We start from the raw sequence: 21656 nt of genomic DNA, 5'->3' as shown, positions 1-21656 counted from the left end.
GTCTGATTTACCACCATACACACTCCTTTTTTAAACTAAGATATAGCTACACCTTCCACTTTTTGATTCACCCGATGATATACCCAAATCTGTTCAAAATAATTAGTTTGTAACAAAAAAAAAAAATGCATCTCTCACCCTCAAATATATTTCCTGTAAAAGACATATATCCCAATGAAGCCTATATACAGTATTTCTTTTAAGACAATATTCCTTTTACCTGGATTGTTGATGCAATTTACATTCCAAGAGCTAACAGTGAAATCTCTACCCCCCCCTCCGGTGTTGCATACAGGAGCTTGCGCCTTCCCCCCTCCCTCCAATACCCCCCTTACTGAATAACAATCTGATCCTCCCCAACCATGATCAGCCATCCCAAAGAGTAATAATAATAATAACAGTTTATATACCGCAGGACCATGAAGTTCTATGCGGTTTACAATGATTAAAAAGATGCTACAAATTGAGTGGAACATACATAGTTAGAGATTAGTGGCTAACAGTTTAAGGGATCAGATTTAAGGGAGAGATTGTGATGGGAGCAATTCTCCAGATTCGTTACCTAGGTACTTCAAGAACAGGTATGTTTTAGGTGTTTCCTAAATTCGCCATAGTTATTTGTGTGTATAATTAGTTTTTCCAGGTCTTTGCCCCATAAGGCTGCTTGATACGATAGAAGATGTTGATGGTGTTTCTTAAATTTACATCCTCTAGCCGATGGGGAGACAAACTGCAGGTGTGTACTCCTCTTATGTCTGTTGGTTGAAAAGGAAAAGAGGTCGGTTATATATTTAGGGGCTAGACCGGATAGTACCTTGAAGCAGAAACATCCGAGCTTGAACTTTACACGTGCCTCCACTGGCAGCCAGTGCAGGAGTTGGTAGGCAGGAGTTATGTGATCGGCCTTCTTCAACCCAAAGATCAACCTGACTGTCGCATTTTGTAGTCTCTGCATGTTCTTCTGGAAGATTGCCAGATGGGCAATGTTACAATAATTGAGATGGCTTAGTATTAGGGATTGTACCAGAATTCTGAATGATGTAGCGTCGAAGTATGCTTTAATGGACCTAAGTTTCCAGAGAGTAAAAAAACCCTTTCTGACTAGGGAGTCCACTTGGTCTTTCATGGTTAGGCCTTGGTCCAGAATTACCCCCAGAACCCCCAGGTTGAATAGGGTAGCTGAGATTGTTGATGCATAGTGGAGGTGACAGGTGGGTGTGGCGAGGCTATGAAGAATTTAGTTTTTTCTGAATTAAGCTTCAGTCTGAATTCTGTAGTCCATTGTTCCATCAGGTTTAGTGCTTCTGTTGCCATGGTCTGAAACTACTTCAGAGGGAGAAGTAGTGAACAGGATAAAGATTGTGAAGTCATCTGTGTAACTGAATAATTTTATACCTCGCTAGGCCAGCTGCACGCCTAGTGATGACATGTAGACTTTGAAGAGCAGAGGGGATAATGGAGACCCCTGTGGAACGCCAGATGGATTTCTCCAGGTTTTAGAGAGGTTGTGATTAAAACGTACTTGATAGGTGCGGGACATAAGGAATCCTCGGAACCAGTCAAATACCTCTCCTCCGATGCCAATTGCGTCTAAGCATTGTAGCAATTTCTCATGATCCACCAAGTCAAAGGCCGAGCTCATGTCAAATTGCATGATTAGGGCGTTTTGGCCCTTGCTGAATAAGGAGCGTAGGTAATCTAGGGTCGCCGCGATTACTGTCTCGGTGCTAAACAGAGGTCTGAAGCCAGATTGGGTTTCATGTAGTAGAGAGAACTGGTCGAGGTAGTCCATCAACTGGGTATGTACTAGACCTTCCATTATTTTTACGAAGAATGGAATGGATGCTACCGGTCTATAGTTGGTTACTGATGTTAGGGATTGTTTACGATTTTTTGGAATTGGGGTGATTATAATGTGACCGTTATTAGATAGGAATTTTCCATTTTTGAAATTGTTGCTCAGATAGCGCCACAGTGTTAATTTAAAGTCTAATGGGGCTGCTTTCATAATGTCAGGGGAACAGGGATCTAGAATGCAGTGTGATTTAGTATACTTGTTGTAGAGTTTGATGAAATTATTCCATTTTAGATCCTGAAAGGAGTTCCAAATCATATCCACTGGTATTTCATTTCCGTGTATGTTGGCTATTTGATGTGCATGTATGTTGTTTGTCGGACAGTTGTTCCTTAGGTTTATAATTTTTGAATCAAAATGCTGTGCTAGATCGTTTGCTGACGGTAGTTTCGTATCGTGAATGGATTGATTGTGACGTGTGGTGTCAAATAAATTTGTAACCAAGTTGAACAGTTCTTTAGTGTTGATTCCTTTCGAACTCGTATTGGATGTATTAATTTTGGATGAGTAGAATGCTTTTTGTTTTTCTTTTATCTAATCTAATCCTTAGGTTTGTATACCGCATCATCTCCACGTTCGTAGAGCTTGACGCGGTTTACAGTAGGAGAAATAGGAAGGAACTACAACAGAGGGTTAGAGGTAGAAGTTTGAAGAAAATTTAGAGGACTTGGGATGCCAAGATATAAGAGTTTCCTTGATTCCTAAGTTGGAGGGAGACTTACATTTTTTGAGAAAAGCCAGGTTTTCAGATGTTTGCGGAAAACTTGGAGAGAGCTCAAGTTCCGAAGAGGGGAGGTAAGGTTGTTCCAGAGCTCAGTGATTTTGAAGTGGAGGGAGGTCCCTAGCTTTCCTGTGTGGGAAATGCCTTTTAGCGAGGGGAAGGATAGCTTTAATTTGTGGGAGGATCTGGTGGTATTAGGGTATTTATCAATTGTTTGTAGTCCTTTATGTTGGATCTCCAATTGTTCCGGTCTGATATTTCTCCCGTTTTATTCCAGATCCTTTCTAGTCGTCTTACTAATTGTTTCATTTTTAATAGTTCAGAGTCGAACCATTTATTATATTTATTTGAGCAGTTTTTACTATTTCGTTTAGGGGCAATTTTATCTAAAATGGATATGCTTGTTTTCGTCCAATATTCCCCAAAATCATCCCCTTCTTCTATTTCTTCACGTAATTCATAATGTGCCCAGTATTCCTCTGGATTGATATGGCCCCTTGTGAGATGATCTTTTTTTATCTTTGGGTGAGTTTTTGCTTTTGGGTGATTCCAAATTAAGTTAAAGTATTAGGTGAAATGGTCGGACCAGATATCGTGGCACCAGATACCGTCGGATAAAGAAATAGAAGGATCTAGGATCTCCTTTGTGGACATAGCTACCAAATCTAACTGATGGCCTTTTTAGTGTGTTTGTGTGGGTAAAGGGAGATTGTAATTGAGTGAGGATAGGAAGTTTTTAAAATCTTTCGTGTCTGGATTGTCCTCGTTCTCTAAATGTAGGTTTACGTCTCCTGCTATAATATTGTAAGACGGAGTAATTGAATAAGTAGAATGAATTCGTAGAAGTCCTCTCTGCTTTTGACCAGCTTTTTGGCGGGACATAAAATAGAATGCAGGAGAGGGATTATTCTAGATCCTTGTTACTAATTTTGCAGGCTAGTATTTCTAACTGGTTGGTTATCTTTGAATCTACTAAGTCCAGTTTGAGTTCTTCCTTAAGGATGACTGCCAATCCTCCCCCTCTCCTGTCTTCGCGATTTAACATTTGAATTTTATAGTTATCTGGTATAAGGTCATTTAATATTGGATCCTCTTCAGACAATAGCCAAGTTTCCGTTAGAAAGAGGCAGGCTAATTGCTTGCTGATGATCCAATCTTTGATTAAGAAAGCTTTATTCCTTACCGATCTAGTGTTGAGGTAAGCGCAGGGAACAGAAATGGTTGTGATGGGTCTGGTGAGTGTGGTGATTTTGATAGGTTTTACTTCCCTTGTCCTTTTTTTGAGGGTATGATGTTGCATGCTGTTGCTTGTGATTACTTTAATATGATTTACTCTTTCTTCCTGTTGGTTTAGAAGCCTAATGGGTGTGTCAGGGTAATGGACAGAGTGAAGTTTTGGATGGAGTGAGATAACATCCTTAATGTTATTGCTTATTAGATAGATCAATAAGGATCAATAGGAGATTCATGTTTGCCGATTGTTATGATTCCTTCCTGTGGAAATTGTTATATTGGTTTCCCGTCGTTTCCAGTAGTAAGTTTGGTATAGAGATTGCGGGGGGCGTCGGGAGGCGGAGCTGGTCTCCCACGCCGACCCGATCTCCCTTCCCTGCCGCGGGATGCTGTGTCTTGGTAGGGGCAGCTCCCGATGGCAGTGGAGCTGCCCTGTGGTGGAAAAAGTGGTAATGTCTTCCCCAGAAGGCTTAATGTACCCCAACTTCTCTGCTCCCTCCCCATCCCCTATAGTCACAGTCATACTCTGAAATAAACATCCAACCACTCAACCATACATCCATTTTCAGCTCCCATTTGCATTACCTACAAACATTTCTCAATAATGAGGAACATCCTTCCCTTTCATAGTCCACTCTCCAATTATTAACTAGTTGACAACAACGTCCAATAAATATCTCAGGCAAAAGTTCATTCCAATTGTCCAGTGGTCAATTTGGTCAGCTTTATCCCCTGGCATGCAACCATTTGCCAGACCCAATATATCCGAGAGGTCTCTGTAGAAATTCCCGATATAGTAGACTTATATGGAACAGAGCAGCCCATTTCACAAGGAATCAATACAAAAGAGCTATTCAACCTGATCACAAATTTATTTGACACCGCTCGCTACACCACACCCACACACAACTCTAAGTTACCCTCTGCAAATGACTTAGCACTACATTTCGATTCGAAAATTAAAAACCTTAGAATTCATTGTTCAACAAACGCCCCTAGTGATCATCCGATACCTATCACCGGCAGACATGATCTGGAGCTCCTTTCAAGATTTAGAGTGGAACAATTACAACAGACTATATAACAAATACTCTAAATCCTATTGCGTTCTGGACTCATGCCCCCCAGAAATCATGAAAGAGGCACCTTTAGTATTTAAACTATCATTGATGCAATATTTGGCTCATAACCTAAAAACTGGGAAGTTCTTCTCTAATAATGGTCACATAATAATAACCCCAATTCTAAAAAATCGAAAAGAATCTTCAACTATAATATCCAACTACAGACCAGTAGCATCCATTCCGTTTATTGTAAAAATTATGGAGGGATTGGTACACACCCAACTGATGGATTATCTGGATCAGTTCTCTCTCCTACATGAAACTCAATCCGGTTTTAGACCGTTATTCAGTACTGAGACAGTAATTGCGGCTATTTTAGACAATCTGCGCCTACTGTTTAGTAAGGGCCTTAATGCCCTGGTTATGCAATTTGATATGAGTTCTGCCTTTGATCTAGTAGACCACGGGAAACTGCTGCAATGCCTAGACGCCATTTGTATCAGGGACGAGGTGCTGAATTGGTTCCGTGGCTTCCTTATGTCCCGCACTTATCAAGTACGTTTTAATTATGAACTTTCAGATACCTGGAGCAATCCATCCGGTGTGCCACAAGGGTCTCCGCTATCTCCATTGCTCTTCAATGTCTACATGTCCTCACTAGGCACGCAGCTAACCCAGTTAGGGATAAAACTATTTAGTTATGCAGATGATTTTACGATCATCATCCCATTCGTTAATTCTATCTCTGAAACTATTCCTAAAGCTTCAGAAGCCATAAACATGATGGAGCACTGGATGACAATCTTTAGGCTCAACCTTAATTCAGAAAAGACAACTTTCTTTGTTGCTTCGCCACATCCGCTTGACACCAAATCACCACTATGTATCAATAATCTTAATTACCCTATCCAACCTACCATAAAAATACTAGGTGTAACTTTGGATCAGTGCCTAACCATGAGAGACCAGGTGGACTCCTTAATCAGGAAAGGGATTTTTCACTCTCCGGAAACTCAGATCCATTAAAGCTTATTTCGATATAGCGGCATTCAGAACCCTAGTCCAATCCCTCGTACTGAGTCTACTTGACTACTGTAACATCGCCTATTTAGCAATTTCCCAAGAGAACATGCAGCGTTTACAATTGATGCAAAATGCAGCGGTCAAACTGATCTTTGGGCTGAGGAAGTTTGACCACGTGACACCCTACTACCGGCAGCTGCATTGGCTGCCAATGGAGGCGCGCGTAAAGTTTAAATTTGCTTGCTTCTGCTTCAAAGCACTACACGGACTTGCCCCTAAATATATAACTGACCTTTTCGTCTTCTCAGCCAACAGACACAAGAGAAGCTCACATTCCAACTTCGTTTCCCCCCCAGTGAGAGGTTGTAAACTGAAAAAACACCATGAACATCTTCTCTTGCACCAAGCAGCATCATGGGGTAAAGACCTAGAATAATTGCTTTCGCCCATTACTTATGAGGAATTTAGGAAACGTCTGAAAACACACATGTTCCTAAAGTATCTAGACAACTGATCCTCTCTTCTCTCTCCCCTCTATAGCGATTAACTTGTTCTATTGATCACTCTCTCCTCAAAAATGGATTTCCTGTCCTATTAACCCTCTTTCTTCCTCCCCTCTTAAAGTCAATCAATTTGTACCTTTGCTTAATCTTTGTAAACCGCATAGAACTTCACGGTATTGCAGTATATAAACTGTTATTATTATTATTATTTCTTTCAATGCTGACCAGGCTTCTTCCACTGCATGAACTCTCCTTGATTTACCGTTTACTGTAATCCAGACTCCAAAAGGTAAGAGCTACCGCTATCTATGGCGCTCCGACTGAAGTATATGAGCAATATCTTTAAAAGCCCTCCTCTTCTGGAGTGTAGTCCAGGCCAAATTTTGATAAATACCCATTTAGATATCCTTCCAACGAAACTCCAGAGTTTAATATGCTTTAGTAAGAATGCATTCTTTCATATTAGAATCTCCCAAACAAGCAATAATCTCTCTTGCTGATGATCTCTTAGCAAACCCCAAACTGTGATGAGCTCTATGGATGTGAATCGCTTCCGCCATTTCTTCTCTGGCCTCTCGCAGTACCTGGCCACATAGCTCTTTGACCACTGCCTTGCAGTCCTTAAAGGCATCTGTCTCCAGTATCCCCTTAAATCTTAATTTGTACTACCAGGATCTGTTTTCTAAGTCTTCTACTCGATTTTGTAGTTCCTTTATAATGAACGCATTAGAATCTCTGTGCTCCATATCTCCTGTACCACCATCGATATCACAGACATATTGTATGTGATGATCTTAAGGGGGCCAAACAGGTTGAAAAGGTGACGGCGAAAGCTAGAAGGATGTTAGAGTGTAGAAGAAGAGGTATGGCCAGTAGAAAAAAGGAGGTATTGATGCCCCTGTATAAGATTCTGCTGAGACCTCATTTAGAATACTGTGTAGAATTCTGGAGACTGCACCTTCAAAAAGATATAAAAAGGATGGAGTTGGTCTAGAGCGGGGGAGTCAAAACTCAATCACATAAGGGCCAAAATCTAAAATACAGGCTAAGTCATGGACCAAATTTTTTTTATTAAGACACCTTATCACAAGCCATCCATGTGCATTAATCATGTTCTAAAAATAACACCAAGCACGGTCAGGCACTTGTGTGTAGCGCCCTAGCTTTTACACTGGGACTGAGTCCTTCTGCTTGCAAATAGGTACTGAGGCAGTGCAGTGAGGCGCTTGGAGCACCGTTGGGACTGGGGCAGTGCGTTCAGGTGCTTGGAGTACCACTGGGACTGAGGCTGCATGGTCAGACGCTTGGATATGGCACAGTCACCGCGGGCCACATAAAATGGCCAGGCAGGCTGAATTTGGCCCGCGGGCCTTGTGTTTGACATATGTGGTCTAGAGGAAGGCTTCTAAAATAGTGCATGGTTTTTGTTATAAGGCGTATGGGGACAGACTTAAAGATCTCAATATATATACTTTGGAGGAAAGGTGGGAGGGGAGATATGATAGAGATGTTTAAATACCTACATGGTGTAAATGTGCATGAGTCGAGTCTCTTTCATTTGAAAGCAAGCTCTGGAATGAGAGGGCATAGAATGAAGTTAAGAGGTGATAGGCTCAGCAGTAATCTAAGGCAATACCTTTTTCAGAAAGGATGGTAGATGTATTGAACAGTCTCGTGGAAGAGGTGGTGGAGACAGAGACTGTGTCTGAATTCAAGAAAGTATGGGATAGGCACATGGGATCTCTTAGAGAGAGGAAGAGATAATGGTTATTGTGGATGGGCAGACTGGATGGGCCATTTAGCCTTTATCTGTCATCATGTTTCTATAAATTTGTCCAACTTCTTTCTGCTTGCCATCATGAGGTATACTTTGTCCCTTTATTAAGAGAACTGAAATATCCACAGGAAGCAGTTTATTACTAAAGTTTCAACAGCCCCGTCAGAACTCTAAACTCTGGCAGCCATTCCATGTCATGCTGTCACTCCCTCCCTGGGGGTTATTTTTCTTAATTCTGGCATCTTTTGTTTTCCTGCAGTCATTTTGTTTTTGGACCGACACATGAGGATTATGAGCATTCATCTCTCTTGAAACAAAACAAGGGACCCCGATAGGAAGTGATTTAAGGATGCTGAAGTCTTCAAGTAAGATTGGATATGTTTTAAGCAGAAAAGTGATTCTGTGTATTTTGAATTGCTCGTATAGCTCTATGGACAAAACCCAACTGGATGGGGGTTCCCCAGAACAAGCTTGAGAACCACCGTTATATTTCATTTTATTATTAGACCGAGCCTTCCTTTTACACATAGAACAATATGCAGTAATAGTGTGGCCCAGTAATACAATTGTTTTCCATATTTCTTCAAGGGTCTTACTGGTTCAAACACAGAGGTCTGGGGCTCTGCTGTGAGACCAGAAGTCCTGTCTTGCTTACCCTTAGAGGTGGCAGCCATGCTTCCCGTTCCATTCCCCGCAGGTGCCATGCTGTGTTCCAAGGATGCTGACACATTCGATGATAGCACTCATCAGTTGACTCCATGATGACTTACTGGCGACTTTCCCTCTGTAATGCTGAGATGGTCCGAGGCTCTCTCTCTTAAGGGAATAGCAAAACACTACTTCCCAGAGATATGGAAGGGTCGCTGCATCTTACCTCATTTCAAGCAGACCATCTCCCAGTAGTTGAAGATTTTGATGAGCACTTACCAATCTTCCACTGAGTATACGAAATACTAATTAACTTCCTTGAAGTCATGGGAAGATTTCCTCAGGTGTTTTTTTTAGGCATGCCATTTCAAGGGAAAAGAGCGCTGTGCAAGCATTTGCTCTCTGGGGTGCCATCTTGTTCCCCTTGCCTCTGCAGATCTTTAATATGAGAAACTTTTTTTTAAATGGACAGCAAATTCTGTGCCATTCCAATATTAAGTGTATTCAATGGACCATTCAGTTCAACAATATAAAAACAAATCTATCATTCTGAAATGCTTTAGGAATCTAACTTACCAAGAAGGATATGCATGTCAGATATGTCTAAATTCTTCAAGAAGCTGAAAGACTTCATTCTCTGACCCTGCAAGATAGAACTCATCCAAACATGACAACCTTAAGAAAGGAGGTTCAGGGGACGTGGCTACAATGTCGACCAAGATGGTTGCATTAGAGTGGCTCCGGGCTACGCACGCATTTAAAGCATTTTATTAGCGGTATTGCAGCCCTTTTTTATGTTAGTGAGGAGTCTTTTCAGTGCCAGAGATCACACCTTTAAACTGTGATGAGCCTTCAAGTCCCGAGTGTGGATTTATCAAATTTTGCTTACGCATCAGAGGAGAGGCCTGCATAAAGTGTGGCGATGTCAGGTTCGAACACTGAGCCAGCACTAGGAGCTTTGATTGAAGTTCCATTTTCCAATTCTTCTTTGAGCAACGTGAACCCGACGGTGCCAACACTGGAGGATCCTATGCGCCAAATCTATGAGTGTATGGAAGAAATCCAAATGGATCTCAAAGTGGTACGAGTGGATGTGGCCTCCATAGGGGAAGAATTGAAGGCGGAGATTCAAGAACGGGGTAGTAGTGTGGAGGACACTGAACAGCGACTTGATGAAAAGGCGGAATCCTTAACTGTGGTGGATAAGCATTTAATAACTCTCTGAGAAAATTGCACTGCCTTACAAGATAAGCTAGAGGATCTGGAGAACTGCAGTAGATACCACAATCTGCATTTCAGGAGTCTCCCTGAAGCCCTAATATATACTAACTGTGTTACTATGGTGTAACAGATTGTTAGCTCGCTACTGCAGGTGGAGGCTGATACTATTCTTCTGGATAGGGCTCATCGTGCTTTGGGGCCGGCATGTGCTAACCACTCGAAGGATATAGTAGCTTGCTTTACAAGCTATCAGATCAAAGAGCAAGTGCTACAAACTTTAAGAAAAGTGGACAACTTCTCCTGGGACTCTTATTCTATTGAAATCTACCAGAATTTATCCAGTGCAACGCTGCGTTGGTGTGCTGACCTGAAACCCTTTACTAGGCATCTCCGGGAGTTCAACATTAAATATAAATGGCGACATCCCTTCGCTTTGCTTTTCTATAAGGAAGGGAAATTACATCAAATTTGCACCTTACAAGAAGCTCAAGATGTTTTTCCTTAGGAGACAACAATCAACATGTCGCTGTCAAGTTCCAGCCCTTCAGTTTTGAATTTGCGACCTCAGCTGAAATGGCAACGGCTTACTAATGGCAAGGATGCTTGAGGCATCAACGAGAATCGTCTGGTGATCCTGCTGCTGTGATTGACACTTGACTGCCCGCTTTGTTTTCTGATGTTTTCTGGGTTGCATTGCTGTTGGTTTATTGGACATTATTGCTTGCTTGTTTGCTGCTCTTCTAATGTCTATTCATTTTGTTTAATTGGGTTTGCATACTAGTTATGATTAGTGTTTGGGATGACCTTAGTGCACTCCCTTATTTTCATTTCTGCTGAAGTTGGACTGGCGCCAGTGGTTGCTAGGACCAGTCAGTAGAATTTCGATGGGGAAGGGAAGTGGGGGGATTTGGGATGGGTCTGGGTTCTCTAAGGGGGCTTTTGTATTTTATGTTTGGTTTTGTTCTGTTTCTTTGGGCTGGAATTTCTATTGTTGATTATAAATGATTTAGTCCTATTTGGCCACTAAGCTTCTCCGGGTTTTTCGTCATTTTGAACAGATGGAAATTCTTCCTCATTCCTGGCGTCTAGAGGCAATCACTTTGATTTTGAAGCCTGGAAAGGATTCTCATCAGTGCTTATCTTATAGATCTCTTTGTTTGGGATTGACTATAAGCTTTTTACAAAAATTTTGGCCACTCGTTTGCAGCGTTATTTGCTTGCTTTGATTCATGAAGACCAAGCAGGATTCTATTCAGTAGGCAAACTTTCGATAATATTTGTAGAGTTATTCATTCTATCCAGGTTGCTCGAGATACTAATATGCCCATGCTGTTATTGTCCCTTGACGCTGAAAAGGCGTTCAATAGGGTCTATTGGCCTTTCTCATTTTCTGTTATGCAGAAGATGGGATTTGGGGGGGGCGTTTCTTGTCCTGGTTGCACTTACTTTATACAGAACCTTAGGCATTTTTGAAGAGAAATCATTCTCATTCTGCTCTTTTTCCCCCTTCATAGAGGGACTAGGCAGGGGTGTCCCCTCTCTCCGCTGTTGTTTGTGGTAGTGATGGAGCCCCTTGCTCAATCTATTGAGATTGTGAGAGGATTGGGGGCCTTTCTTGGAGCTGCTTTCATTTGAAGGGGACATTATTTGCAGATGATGTCTTATTGACTGTCATGCGACCGGAGGAATCCCTTCCTCCCCTCATGAATCTTTTACATACTTATGGCCAGCTCTCTGGCTTTAAGGTGAATTTACCAAGTCTGAGATTCTTAATGTGACGCTTTCGCCAGCCGTGGTGGCAGATCTTAAGCCTCAATATCCTTTTCGTTGGGCAAAAAAAAGCATAAAATATTTGGGACTTAATATTACCCGATGAGTGGATATTCTTTATATGGCAAATCTCCCTGCTAAAACTCAGGAGTTATTCCAGCTTTTGGATCAATGGGAAGGATTGACGGTTTCTTGGGAGTGGCAGGATTCAGACTATTAATATGATTCTTTTGCCAAAATTGTTGTTTTTATTTATGGCTATTCCACTTCCTTATCCCTAGTGTGTTTTTTTTTACATCTTAAGCGTAAGTTTTATCGGTATATCTGGAATAAAAGGCCTCCATGAGTGCGGGCTTCGGCAATGCAAGGGTGGGATGGGGGTTCTGGATTTTTTTCTCTATTATAAAGCAGCGTACCTAAGGATTCTTTTTGATTGGCTGACTCATTCTTCTAAATTGTGGGTTAGGATGGAACAACATTGGATCCCTTCTACCCCCTTGTGGGCAGTACCTTGGCTGCCCCTCCCTTCTATTTGAGCTATTGCTCGTCGAACCCCTTTGGCATTGCAGAGCATTTTGGACATCTGGGAAGCAGTACGAAAACAGTTTTTTCTGGATTGGAAATTCTTCTTTTTGACTTCTTTGGGTTATGTGCCTGATTTTCAATCAGCACTTACTGATAGTTCCTTTGTGAAATGGGGAAAGAGTGGCATGTATATGCTTGGACAGCTGTGGGAGGAAGATAGTTTCTTTTCAAACCTTGCAAGATGAATATGGTCTTTTGGCTAGGGATTCATTCTGCTATACTCAAATGCGCATATTCCTCACCCGTTATGCAGTAGATGATCTAGTTTTAGCTGAAACACATTTGGAAAGAGCATTATCTAAAGGAACCAGTAGAGGGGTGAACTCTAGGATCTATTTGGCTTTGGTGTCTTAAGGTGATCCTATATCTTTTTATAAACAGTGCAGGGATAGGGACCTTCAGATCACTTTCACAGTTCTGCAATGGGAATGTAGTATTTCCTGTTTACATTCTGTCTTTATTGCTAGCATCTTGCGAGAAAATGGCCATAAGATGCTCTTTCTTTGGTATTACACACCAGCTCGGATTTGGGCTTGTTTCATTTGGGGGATGATGCTTGTTGGCGTAAATGTGGTGGGGAGGGTGATATGTTTCATATTTGGTGGGCTTGTCTATGCTTTGGTTCATCAGATGACTGGGGCTATTTATCCTAATCGGGAAGAATACTGTCTTTTACACCTCTGTCCATCTGGGGTATCTCCCCAGATTCATAGACTGGTGTCCCATGTTTTTGTAGCGGCCATGCTGGTTTTAGCTCGTGCCCAAAAGTCTCCTTCATCTCCGCCTCTGGATTGGATTTTATTTTCTTAATGACTAAACTGACTGCATTGAAGTCAGGTCATTTGATGCCTTTTTATAAAATTTGGGATCCCTATATTTCTTGGAAGGCTGTGAGATAATAAAATTTGCGGATGACACCAAACTATTTAGTGGAGCTCGGACTAAAGAGGACTGCGAAGACTTGCAAAGGGGGATGGGCGACGAGATGGCAGATGAAGTTCAACGTTGAGAAATGTAAAGTATTACATGTGGGAAGCAGAAACCCAAGGTACAACTACACGATGGGAGGGATCTTATTAAACGAGAGTACCCAAGAAAGGGACTTGGGGGTAATGGTGGACATGACAATGAAGCCGACGGCACAGTGTGCAGCGGCCGCTAAGAGAGCGAATAGAATGCTAGGTATAATCAAGAAGGGTATTACTACCAGAACGAAAGAAGTTATCCTGCCGTTGTATCGGGCGATGGTGCGTCCGCATCTGGAGTACTGCGTCCAATATTGGTCGCCGTACCTTAAGAAGGGTATGGCATTACTTGAGAGGGTTCAGAGGAGAGCGACACGTCTGATAAAAGGGATGGAAAACTTTTCATACGCTGAGAGATTGGAGAAACTGGGACTCTTTTCCCTAGAGAAGAGGAGACTTAGGGGGGATATGATAGAGACTTACAAGATCATGAAGGGCATAGAGAGAGTAGAGAGGGACAGATTATTCAAACTTTCAAATAATAAAAGAACAAGAGGGCATTCGGAAAAGTTGAAAGGGGACAGATTCAAAACGAATGCTAGGAAGTTCTTCTTTACCCAACGTGTGGTGGACACCTGGAATGCGCTTCCAGATTGCGTAATAGGGCAGAGTATGGTACTGGGGTTCAAGAAAGGATTGGACAATTTCCTGCTGGAAAAGGGGATAGAGGGGTATAGATAGAGGATTACTTCACAGGTCCTGGACCTGTTGGGCCGCCGCGTGAGCAGACTGCTGGGCACAATGGACCTCAGGTCTGACCCAGCGGAGGCATTGCTTATGTTCTTATGCTTATGTTCTTATGTTAGTTTGGGGGGGGGTTAAATTTCTTTATAGTTCTTGTTGCTCCCGAGAGTTCCTGGGAGGTGAGTGGGGTTAGGGGTTTCTGTATGTTCACTACTATTGTCTGTGTACACTTCCTTTTGGTTTGATATACAAATCTTTGTATTTTATCTTCTATTTTGGAATCTTATTGCAATGGTTTTTTACTGTTTTTGTTATGCATTTATAAAATAAAACAAATTGACATAAAAAAAAGAAAGCAGGTTCATATGCTTTGGATTATCTGATCATATAATTAAACCACTGATCTGGAAAAGAATCAGTTATATCATTTTATAGCTACAGCCAATAGGTTTGACATTACAGGACTGAATCATTAGGTGGACTGAAAATATTAAACACCCTTTCACTAAAGTATATTAAACAATTAACATGTGAATTAGTTTGCACTGTTAATATATGACCATGGTAACTATTACTGCGGCTTGACACTTAACACTTGAATTAACATGTACTTGCTCAGAATGGACGTGGGCAGGGAATGGGCATGGACTGTGTCTAAACAGGTGGCATTAAGTGTAGCCACATTAGCTCCATCATGTGTGGTAAATGTTTTTTTTTTTTCTATATGACATCTGTATGGGAAGATGCTGGACATACCCCAACAGTAATAATGCATTATGTTTTACAACTAGTATACATAAATGCAAATTTTTACTGCACTCTAGTAAAAGGCCTGATAGTATTCCAAAGTTTGGGAAAAATATAAGCCCAGATACAAACTATAATACCTTTAATTCTGCTGGAATTTAATTTTTACTTTTCCTCATCGTATTTAGGTTCTAAATCATTACAGTGTACATTTTATCCCATAACATTAGTAAGGACACTGAAACTCTTCCATCTACAGGAAAGCACAGCAATGAACAGGTGCCAAGTAATTACCCTTATATACAAACTCTATTTCAAGTTTATTAAAAATTTGATTAATCGCTTAATCCACATTCTAAGCGATGTACATGTTACTAAAATTACAATAAAAGGGGAATAATACACTGAATAAAACTGAACATATTATTGACAAAAAAAAAATACTATTGACAAAAACGAATAAAAAAACAAAACAAAACATGATACATGAGGAAAAGCGTGGGTAAAAGTTACAATATATTTTAAAGATAGAAGAACAAGTAGGGAAAATACATAAGGAAAGGAAAAGGCTGAATATTTCAGTAAAAGATTAGAGGTAAAAGAATTATTATTAATTTGAGTAGAAATGATTAAGTAGAAAAGGCATCTTTAAAGAGAAAACTCTTCAGCTTACCTTTGAATTTTTCTATGTTTGTTTCTTCCCTTAGATAGATAGGGAGAGAATTCCAGATTTCACTCCATTGCAGAAGCAAAAGACCTTAAAATTGTTTAGAAGCTTACAAATTCTTGACTGACTCATCAAATGAACAATTATAGTATGGTATACAAAATATTTATTGTGGTGTAGCACAATTATTAAAGATTTTAGCCAGAAAAGAAAGGTATATTCCCCTATTCATGGAAGCTTAATTGTTCATTGAGGATTTCTCAGTTGGTTGCTCATTTCTTGGAGCTCTCTGATTAAGATGTCCATTGTTCTGACTTCATTAGCTAACTCGATGCAGACGTCACTCCTCTCAACATCTGTGAATAGTTGCTGTGTGATTTAAAAAAATAATAAAACATTTAAACATCTAGATTGCATTAAAACAAATTAGAACCAGCAAGGACTTCCAGTTTATTATAGACATAAAAGAATCAAACCACCACCAAAATTTTTTTTAAAATTTCTTCTTAATACTTAAAGGTTCTATGTGAACACTGTGATGGTTCCAAGATATTTGCAAATTGGATATATGTTTTAAGCAGAAAAGTGATTCTGAAATTTATTGAATGTATGGACTGTCAATAGATTTCTACACAATTTTGAATTGCTCGTGAAGTTCTATGGACAAAACCCAACTGGATGGGGGTCCCCCAGAACAGGCTTCTATCTCTTCACTATTCTGACATTTTTTCCAAACTAGCTTATTCTTGTAAAAAATCAATAAAAAAATCTTAAGAATCAAAACCAGTGAAAAAAGGCTGCCTCTAAATATTTAATTTGTAAACTGGACAATAGGAAGAAATAAAATGTAGCACAGGACCAAGTCTTCTATTTGTTCAAAATTAATGGTGACCTGCAAGAAGTGTAGTAGCCAGTAATGGATGGAATCATAAGGCTTTGGTCATGTATACCCTGCCCCATTAAAAAAAAATATATATATATATTTTGATGTTTCTAATTTTCTCCTTAGCACTCCTTAGTCTTTACTTTGAACCAACCTTAATAGTACAGACTACATAAATTTATGAAGAGGTGGGCTGAGATCAGATAAAGAAACAAATTCCAACACATCTGCAGTGAGGGCACAGTGAATCAAAGACAAAAAAAAGAAAAAGAAAATTGCAGACCACTGTACAAGATGCAGGCAGTGTTTTATTACAATAAACAATTTGTTGTGTACAGATAGACCACCTTTTGACAGGCAAAGGGACCCTGCACGGTTCATGTTTTGATCAACACGTCTTCAGCAGGGGTCTCTATGATGGTGGTTATAAAGTATGCTCACAACAATTTTGCCTGATCTGTGGGATACAGTGTCTGGTGAGGCTTGTCACTGCTGAGAGAGCTATGATAATAGATTTAGATTTATTATACATAAGTATTTTTATAATTATATATTGAAACCCACCTCAGGTCTATAGGTGATTAAAGTAGACTAAATTAATGTGTAAAATCTGAGTGATCACAAATGAAATGATTGAATATGCTGGATATATATTTTGTTCCAGGAAATACTACAGACCTTGAGAGAATGGTCTAATCCAGTAGTTTTCAACCCTGTCCTGGAGGGCCACCAGCCAGTCGGGTTTTTGGAATAGCCCTAATGAAAATAATGAGAGAGATTTGCATATAATGGAGGACACATCCAACATACCGGAACCTGAGCAAATCTTCAAAGGAGACCAAACAGATAAATTAACATCCATGGAAGTAAGCCTTGAAGACGTACGCAGGCAGTTAGAAAAATTAAAAACTGACAAATCGCCGGGCCCAGACAGAATCCACCCAAGGGTTCTGAAAGAACTAAAGGAGGAAATAGTGGAACTACTACAGCAAGTTTGCAATCTATCCCTGAAAATAGGAGTGATCCCGGAGGATTGGAAGATAGCCAATGTTATGCCCATCTTTAAAAAGGGATCAAGAGGTGACCTGGGGAACTACAGACCGGTAAGTCTGACCTCGATTCCGGGGAAAATGGCGGAAGCCCTGATAAAAGACAGCATCGATGAGCATTTCGAAAGAAATAAACTTCTAACGACAAGCCAACATGGCTTCTGCAAGGGTAGATTGTGCCTAACGAATTTACTGCACTTCTTCGAAGGAATTAACAAACAGATGGACAAAGGGGTATATTTAGATTTCCAAAAAGCATTTGACAAGGTACCCCATGAACGCCTACTTCGGAAACTGAAGAACCATGGGGTACATAGATGGATCAGGAATTGATTGGCGGGTAGGAAGCAGAGGGTAGGAGTAAAGGGCCACTACTCGGACTGGAGGAGGGTCACGAGTGGTGTTTCACAGGGGTCGGTGCTCGGACCGCTGCTATTCAATAGATATTTATAAATGATATAGAAACAGGGACGAAGTGCGAAATAATAAAATTTGCAGACGACACCAAACTATTTAGTGGTGCTTGGACTAAAAAGGACTGTGAGGAATTACAAAAGGACCTGAAGAAACTAAAGGAGTGGGCGACAAGATGGCAGATGAAGTTCAATGTAGAGAAATGTAAAGTATTGTATGTAGGAAGCAGAAACCCAAGGTACAGCTACACGATGGAAGGAATGTTATTGAGTGAGAGTACCCAAGAAATGGACTTGGGGGGTAATTGTGGACAAAACAATGAAGCCGATGGCACAGTGTGCAGCGGCCGCTAAGAGAGCAAATAGAATGCTAGGTATAATCAAGAAGGGTATTACAACCAGAACGAAAGAAGTTATCCTGCTGTTGTATTGGGCGATGGTGCGTCCGCATCTAGAGTACTGCGTCCAATATTGGTCGCCATACCTTAAGAAGGATATGGCGATACTCGAGAGGGTTCAGAGAGTGACACGATTGACAACAGGTATGGAAAACCTATGTTGAAAGATTATAGAAACTGGGGCTCTTTTCCCTAGAAAAGCGAAGACTTAGAGGGGACATGATAGAGACTTATGAGATCATGAAGGGCATAGAGAAAGTGGAGAGGGACAGATTCTTCAAACGAATGAGAGGGCATTCGGAAAAGTTGAAAGTGGACAGATTTAAATCCAATGCTAGGAAGTTTTTCTTCACCCAACGGGTGGTGGATACCTGGAATGCGCTTCCAGAGGGCGTGATAGGACAGAGTACAGTATTAGGGTTCAAGAAGGGATTGGACAATTTTCTGAAGGAAAAGGGGATAGAGAGGTATAGATAGAGGACTACTACACAGGTCCTGGACCTGTTGGGCCGCCACGCGAGCGGACTGCTGGGCACGATGGACCTCTGGTCTGACCCAGCAGAGGCACTTCTTATGTTCTTATGTTAAATCTGTTCCTTGCATATTCATTAGGGCTGTCCTGAAAACCTGACTGGCTGGTGGTCTTCCAGGACAGGGTTAGGAACCATGGTCTAATCTACTGGGATGTGAATGATGCCTTTCCGTTAGTGTTGCAATTTCTCAGCTTAATGCTTAGCCAAGGTGGAAAGCTGACAATCAATATTTAGTCTTTGAGACTTCATTTGTGGATGTGGAAGATGAGAACTGAAAGCATATTTTCCTATCTATATGATGTTTGTATTGCAATCTTTGCATAAAGATATAGTTTTAAATAAAAGTAAATAAAAATAAGAGAGGGAATGGGAAGGATGAGGAGGCATGGTAAGCAAAGCTAGTTGGGATGGGGTTTATATCTGTAAATGTTTTTTTCATGATAGAGGAAACATGCTTCACAAGTTGTATTCTTATATGAGAATCTCTTATAATAAAACCCTAAGCGGCGCATGCGCACTCTTATCGGCATGTTCCGTATGTCCGTGGCCGGCAAGAGTGCGTATGCGCACTTCCTACGGCCCCATGCGCGGCAGAAAAATTGTAAAACGCTGCACTAAGGAACAGTACAAATTTCATTTTGCCCACAACTCCGTTCCTTTTGTACTTCCCAGGGGGGAAAGCGCGAGGCTGCTGGGGCCGAGGCGACAGGCTGAGGCGGATTTCTTCCCCCGGCTCTCCAACGACCACCGCGGCTACTCTCTCGAACCGCACCAGGCGGGGATCGAGAAAGGAGCCGCGGCGTTGGCTCTGAATTAAAAAATGACCTCCGGGGGGGAGGTGCGAGGTTGCTGGGGCCGAGGCGACAGGCTGCGGTGGACTTCTTCCCCCGGCTCTCCCAATGCTGATCCATTTGCATGCCACCTCCCCACCTCACCCTCGAAAACCTATGTATTGTATAGATCATAAAAGGTCCCTCGAGATCACAACGTGCCCCAATCCGATGGTTAAGTTCCATATCCCTCTCCCGTCCACTGCACGCCCGTTGAATTTATTAAGAGTGCCGGCACCTCCTCTAAAGAGCCTCACCACCACTCGAGCGCTGTAGGTGACTCACACACACACACACCAGTTGAATTTGTTAGTTCCTCTCAAGAACCGCATGCAGACAGGGATCGTGGGAGGAGGCGCCGCGCCAAGTGCTGTACAGGGACTGGAGGGGGAGGGAAATAACGCTTCTCCTGCACATATCGGCACACATTGTAGAGATGAGATAGAACAAATGTGGCAGCTGAACCCAACGTGTGAATCAAAATAAAGAGGTGTGTACGTTATTCTTTTGACCTGAACAAAGCGCCGGCAAACTTTGAGACACACCTCCCGTGTCAATAGCATGCGCGTTCGAAGGTTGTCAAAGCAAATTTCCGCGTTCGCACGTTCGCATACCAATGAGTGTCCAGTGCCGGTTTAACTTACCAAGTCACTCTGTGCCAATTTACGACTTTAAACAATTTACTCTGTGAGAATTTACTTTTTAGTACTTTTTCTGTGCCAGTTTGGAGTTACTCTCTGCAAGTTTCGTGATAAAGAAAAAAAGGTAGGTGGGAGAAGGGGCATATTCTCCCCAAAGCCCCCTGACTTCTCCACACATATTACATCCCCCTAACATCCCCCTGAGATCTTCCTCCCACACACACATATAAAGACAGGGGGCTAGGGAGAGACAGTGCAAGAAAAAAAAAAAGAGGAGACATTGACAGACTGATAGAAATATGTCACACATACTGAAACAGAGTTAGGTAGCAGTGAAAGACACTCACAGAAGGACAGGAGGCTAAAGAGACAGATTGAAAAAAAATAAAAAATACCGTGGACAAGGAGAGAGAGAAACAGGAAAAAAACACAAACAGACATACAGCAGCCAAGGAGACAGACACCCCAAAAAATACAGACATACTTACAAGTAGACAAACAGAGAGACAGTGAGCAAAAAAAATACAAACAGCCAAGGAGACACACAGAAAATAAAACCCAGACATACAGCGGCCAAGGATAAATACAGGAGAAAAAAAAACATACAGACATAGAGTGGCCAAGGAGTTAGACTGCAAAAAAAGACATACAGACATACAGCAGCCAATGAGACAGACAGACAGACAGCGACCAAGTAGACAAACAGCAAAAAAACACAAACAAACACAGCAACCAAGGAGATAGACAGACAGACAACGGCTAAGGAGACAGACAGCAAAAAAAAGAGACACAGCGGGCAAGGAGACAGAGAACAAAAAAACCCCAGACAATTAAACAACAGCAAACATACAGCGGCAGACAACGGCTAAGGAGACAGAAAGTAAAAAAATAGAGACATAGAGCGACCAAGGAGACAGACAGACAGACAATGGCTAAAGAGACAGAAAGCAAAAAAAGAGAGACATACAGCGGCTAAGGACACAGACCAAAATCAAAAACACACACAGACAGCAACTAAGGAGATAGACAGACAGGCAGTGTGCAAGGAGACATAGAGCAAAACTATACAGATAGTCAAGGAGACAGACGGGGAAAAAAAACCCAACAGACATACAGTGAACAAGGAGAAATACTGAAAAAAAAGACAGACAGACAGCAGCCAATGAGAAAGAGACATACAGCGACCAATGAGACAGACAGCAAAAAAAATACATACAGATAGTAAAAAAAGAGAGACATAGCAAAATAAACAACGGCGCACAGACAGCAACCAAAGAGATAGATGGACAGTGGGCAAGGAGACAAACAGCTAAAAAATACAGACAATCAAACAACAGCCAAGGAGACAGACAGTGGCCAATGAGAAATACAACAAAAAAAGACACA

The 21656-nt window shown here is 41.4% G+C and overlaps 1 protein-coding gene across 3 annotated transcripts in view; it reads right to left on the bottom strand.

Annotated features, from left to right (window-relative positions):
- Positions 1-15026: 15026 nt before the first annotated feature.
- TTC27 (tetratricopeptide repeat domain 27) overlaps positions 15027-21656 on the bottom strand; it is a 677043-nt gene continuing 670413 nt past the window's right edge. For 2 of the 3 annotated variants that reach the window (XM_033935684.1, XM_033935685.1), the window contains one exon: positions 15027-15892. In XM_033935684.1, coding sequence (XP_033791575.1) covers positions 15770-15892 — 123 coding nt within the window. In that variant the 3' untranslated portion in view covers positions 15027-15769. The remainder of the gene's footprint in view (positions 15893-21656) is intronic. The other variant, XM_033935682.1, reaches the window with a different exon arrangement.

This window comes from Geotrypetes seraphini, chromosome 3, assembly GCF_902459505.1.
Source record: "Geotrypetes seraphini chromosome 3, aGeoSer1.1, whole genome shotgun sequence".
NCBI classification, from domain to species: domain Eukaryota; kingdom Metazoa; phylum Chordata; class Amphibia; order Gymnophiona; family Dermophiidae; genus Geotrypetes; species Geotrypetes seraphini.
This window is presented reverse-complemented; position numbering and strand designations above follow the sequence as displayed.